At 43.5% G+C, this 5462-nt stretch overlaps 1 protein-coding gene across 1 annotated transcript; it reads right to left on the minus strand.

Moving 5' to 3' along the window:
- Positions 1–1643: 1643 nt before the first annotated feature.
- uncx (UNC homeobox) lies at positions 1644–4654 on the minus strand (the record flags this gene model as incomplete). Its single annotated transcript, XM_083779000.1, has 3 exons — positions 1644–2819; positions 3632–3807; positions 4396–4654. 3 exons carry the CDS (start codon positions 4652–4654, stop codon positions 1644–1646), a joined length of 1611 nt encoding a protein of 536 aa, XP_083635126.1.
- Positions 4655–5462: the final 808 nt, after the last annotated feature.

A 5462-nucleotide genomic window follows, 5' to 3' on the forward strand; every position in this document is an offset into this window, starting at 1 on the left:
CCCATCCCCATCCTAATAAGTCATTGCTTCCCAGAGCAAACAGCTGCATCGGTTGAAAATTATGTAAATATTTTGAAAGGGACACTGGGCTCAGAAATTCATTTTCACCGGCTCAGGCGCAAAGCTGCCCCCCTGATTATTTTCAATTTATTTGCAAATCAAGAAGACCCAAAGAGAAACACACCGCAAGCAAGGCTCGTGCATGGATCCTTAACAGGGATGTGAACACCACTAAACACAGGCCATATCGATGCACTTATGTGCAGTGGTTCATGTGTTTGTGTGTGTGTGTGTGTGTGTGTGTGTGTGTGTGTGTGTGTGTGTGTGTGTGTGTGTGTGTGTGTGTGTGTGTGTGTGTGTGTGTGTGTGTGTGTGTGTGTGATATATATATATATATATATATATATATATATATATATTATATTTTTTATTTAATTTTTTCCCTGTGTATATTCCTGTGTTTGCAGCCATAGTCAAGCCATCGCATTATTTCTTACATCGACGTGTGCTGGTCAACACTAGCTGCTAATATTGCGAAGGAAAAGGCGCAGATGTCCCAGGTCCTGCCTGGCTTCCCTGGGGACCGCCAACCCTATTAGAACAAATGTGTTCTGCTATTGTAAATAGGCACGTTTGCCTCACCCGTCCCATTACAGCCGACGCATGATCAATAGGCTGATAACACAGAAACATCAATGTAAGCGACAGAACAATGAGGGATATCATCGAACATCTATCTTAATATAGCCGGCTACAAGGGCCCCTGACAAAGTGAAAAGCTCATGAAAATTCCGCCCCACGAATTCCCCATCTCCTATCCAATATGCACAAACACACTCCCAGCTGCCGGGGCTATTATTTTCGTATTTCAATTTGACACCCCAGCCTTTCATGCTAATTCTATTATTCTTGGGAAGTTTATGTGATTTCATATCACTAGAAATCGGTAATGTATTATAACCCTTTGAGCTAAAATAAACTGAATCCCCCGCAGTAGCCACCGGGAAAATAATTACTTTCATATCAAAACTCTGCAGGAGTCGAGCGGGTCCTTTCGCCTCAGGCTCGTAACCTCATTTCAGTGGGGCTTATAGATGAATAAATTTGTTAAGGCAATATACAAAGTACAACATGAGATTTTCTTAAGAAAGCCCTTCCTACTACTGTATGCTATACTGTATGTGCTATTTAAGGTCTCACACGGTTTGGATTCTTGTATACAATAGATTTATTTACGAAAACCTTACATATATAAATAGTATAATACCTTTTTACAGCTTTTGAGGATTTTTGTGGTTCTGAATCTGACGTATTTTTTTTCTTTTCTTTTTTACAGTTCATGATCACAGGGTGTATCAGACCTGCGCTCGCTCGCGACAGGCACGCACGCACACATGCACGCACGCAGAGTCAGAAAGAAAGAAAGAGAGAGAGAGAGAGAGAGAGAGAGAGAGAGAGAGAGAGAGAGAGAGAGATCTCTAGGCTAACGTATACCATTAATCCAAAATATCAGTCCAAAAAAACTATAGAGATTAGATGCAAAGATGCATGGTAGTTTATGCTTTAGCTTTGGCCTAATGAATGGTGCGTCACTTTTATAGACGCTATATCAATATGTTTCTGGTTTACCACCCAAGGATTTATTATTCCATATCGACATCTTTAGAGTCTGTCTTTGTCTCTGGCGGACTGTTGGTCGTTACACACTTGGAGTAGTCTTTCTCTAAAAGTTCTTTCCTCTCTGATTGAAACGATTTGGACTCGGTGAGTCTACTGGGTAAGGGTTCTGGACTGTCATCGTCCGCAAAGCACGTGTCACTGCAACTAGCTGAAGGAGAAGTAGTCTGACTGGTGATGGGGAAGCAGGTTCCCCGGTCTGGGCTGCTCTGTGGCGAACCTCCTGTCTTTCTCTCCTCCGACACCACCACCTGCCCATGCATGATTGATGATAACGCATCATTGTGTGTGGTGTCATGATCGGAGGAGTTCGTGTTGTTGTTGTTGTTGTTGTTATTATTCTTACATCCCGTGGTCACCAGTGAGACGCCACCGCGGTCACTGGACGGACTTCGTTGCCTCGTTGAGTTCTCCGTGCTGTCAGTGTCATCAGAGGCGTTTGGCCCAGCAGCAGCTGATGATGATGATGTCTTCAAAGCCGTCTGAGGAACAATGAATCCCAGCGGCTGGTGGGTGATAGGGTAGAGCAAGAAGTGTCCCTTCCCGATCAAAGGCCGCGACGAGGGGGGTAAGGCAGAGAATCCGTCCACGTTCGCTTTGCGTCTCGGCCTGCAGTCCGACAGGAGGCTCTCGACGCTAAAGGGGTTCAGTTTCTGGAGGTTCGTGGAGGCTCTGTTGTTATTGGCACATAGGCTCTGCTGCTGGCTGCTGTCGGACGAGTCCAGCTCGGATCCGCCAGCATCTTCATGGTTCGAATGTCTTTGGTTCTGGGCTGTATTATTATTATTATTATGAGGTGTTTGGTCGCAGCTCGATTGCATTTGGTTTCTGCCTACTACGGGAGGGTCAAAATGGAGGCCCGCGTGCTCACTGTCCGTCACGTGGGACACTCCACTGTCACTGTCCGATCCCGGGGTGTGAAATAAGTCCCCGTGAAGAAGTTTGTTCTGCGACCTCAACAGTCTCCGCTCCTGTTTTCGCTTCTTCTTGTCCAGTCTGTCCAGCTCTCTCCTGGCGATCTCCTCGGCGTCCATCGGCTCGCCGCTGCACGTCGTGGGGTGAGAGTTGTGCGCCGGTCGGCCAGGACCCTTCTTTGTGTTCTCTTTCTTTCTCCACTTGGCCCTCCGATTTTGAAACCATACCTACAGTCAAGAGAGAATGCAAACATTGAGTTTATGATGTAAAAAAACAAAACAAACTAAAAAACTAAATACACCTCCAGTTTTTAAAGGTTAACCATAATATATATAGGCTATAGGCTAGTAAATCTTCTAAACAATATTTCTTTAAAATACGTTTTTGGGGTATACTTCAAAAGAGTAACCTATGAGCTTGGTAAATATTATTTAAACTCACAGTCGTCCCAAGTTGTTGGTGACATTCCATATTAAGTTGCAGTCATGCTTATCATTTGACCACAGGCAGCATTAGGCCTAAAACAAAAACCTCCCATTGTTCCAATAATTATCAATACATATCCTTGTGAGATATCTAAAGTAGACATATTAAGTAGCATATTAAAATGCATTAAAATGCAAGCAGTCCTTTTAGCATGGACTGGAAAGTCCAACATTCTGAAAAAAGTTATTTGAGTTAGACAAAAGTTGATGCAGCCTGCAATATAGACCATGCCATATCTTTCCACATAATAAATAAATCAATGTTGGATAAAACAATATTTATTTACATGCATGGCTCTTTTTATAACGCTATTGGCATGGGGTGATATGGTCAGATTTCTGTGCAATAACTATAGTCTCTTTGACAATACTGCACACAACAATGGCCCAAATCTGGACCATCTGGCTTTAGCCTAAATAACCACTGACATCTTGACTATTTGGTAAAGATAAATGAGATAAATTAGCATTGCATTGCATTGTTTATTATAGTCACGTTAACACGCTATAACAAACAAAATAATAATAACAATAATTGATAACGTGATATTTACCTGAACCCTCGATTCTATCAAGTCCAAACGAAGAGCCAGTGCCTCTCTCATGAAAACGTCGGGATAGTGGCTCTCATTAAAAGCCTTCTCTAATTCTTCCAACTGCCAACCTGTGAAATTTGTGCGAGTTCGTCGTCTCTTGCAACCAGGGCTATCTTTGTCTGGGTCCCCCGAGTCTGACATGAGGATAAACAAAAATTGAGATCATGTAAATAAAGGACAAAAATAAAATGCCGAACATTTTTACATTTGAACTGTATTTAAAAATATGAAAATAGCCTAGGCCGATATCTGTCATTTTGTTGTTGTTGTTAAATGCACACAATTATTACTACCATTATTAAACCGAACGCTATTTTAAAGGGTTATGCACGTGTTGTTAACATAAGCTCATCATTTTATGACTGTCATGTGTGTGTGCGTGTGTGTGTGTGTGTGTGTGTGTGTGTGTGTGTGTGTGTGTGTGTGTGTGTGTGTGTGTGTGTGTGTGTGTATGCGTGTGTGTGTATGCGTGTGTGTGTGTGTGTGTGTGTGTGTGTGTGTGTGTGTGTGTGGTGTTACTGTGTTCAGCTTTCGATTGTCACAATTTAGTGGAGGCGATGAATTCCGTTTTTTCTTTATGGTTTGGATTTCGTTTAAAACACTATATAGCCTATATGAAGACATCACAACATGGTTTCGCGTCTTTGTTTTGGATTTGGTCGACCGCCAGCGGCCAACAACCACGAGAGAAACGTGCACATGATATTCTATGTTTCGCTTACCTGTCAGTTTATAGTGCTGATTATCTCCATTCATACCGCAGCCCGAAGACAAGAGAGGGTTCGAATTAACCACCGACGCCGTGCAGGAGCCATTTAGTAATCCGTCTATTGAGAAGGGAACCGCGGCCGCGGACTGAAGTTGATGACCGGCCAATTCGTAAACGTGGTGGTGGCTCAGATGGTACGGAAAGCCCACCATCCCGCCGAGAGAGCCTCCGAACTGGGCATGAGGCGCGTCCAGTATCCTGCTGTCCATCATCCCCGCTGCAGGCAGGAAAGGAAACGACGTCTGGAAGAGGCTGGCTGGATGTGAATTTAGAAAGCATGCAGCGAGTCACTGTGGCCAGCAGCGAGCAGGGGACATGATGCGAAGGGAGGGATGAGCAGTTACTTTATCCACACGAACCTTCCAATAATTAGCCTCGGCTTTGGGAATTTGAGACCAATGAGAAACGGTAATCGACTCTGACGTCAGAGACGTGGGGTCTGCTGCGAACGCTTTCCATATCGATTGCTAATTAAACCTGACATCCCACCTCAATAAACAATATCAGAGCTGTCACAACAAGACAGGAGGTCTTTGATAAGAACTACATCGCAACTACACGGGGGACCACCATCGAGGCGCGCGCACAGCGAAACCCAGCGATAGACTAGGCGGAATCGGTTTATGCCCCCATGTTTGGCCAACATTATAGCCCTAAATAGACCAAATCTTGGATAAATCTTTGTCTATAGAATATGTATACAGGCTATATTGTTGTATGGCACGGTGCTAAAAACAAAGGGCTTAACGCCGAGACGAGGTATTTGGTTATATTTGAAAGGAATGGAGAGGTTTTATTTTAAGCATCACATAAAGATAAAGCCGTAAGAGTATAATGCCAGTGCACCTCAAAGCATGAAGGTCTGTCTGTCATATGACCAAACAAGCGTTATGGCTATAATTATAGGCTTTATTGCATTTTCAAAACAACAAAGACATAAGGCTATTGTTAGAATGGAATAGAACAGGCCTGCTAAAGGCTATAATGGTTATACTGTAGATCCAATGGGGCAAACATGAA

This window comes from Protomyctophum parallelum, assembly GCF_964188405.1.
Source record: "Protomyctophum parallelum genome assembly, chromosome: 13".
NCBI classification, from domain to species: domain Eukaryota; kingdom Metazoa; phylum Chordata; class Actinopteri; order Myctophiformes; family Myctophidae; genus Protomyctophum; species Protomyctophum parallelum.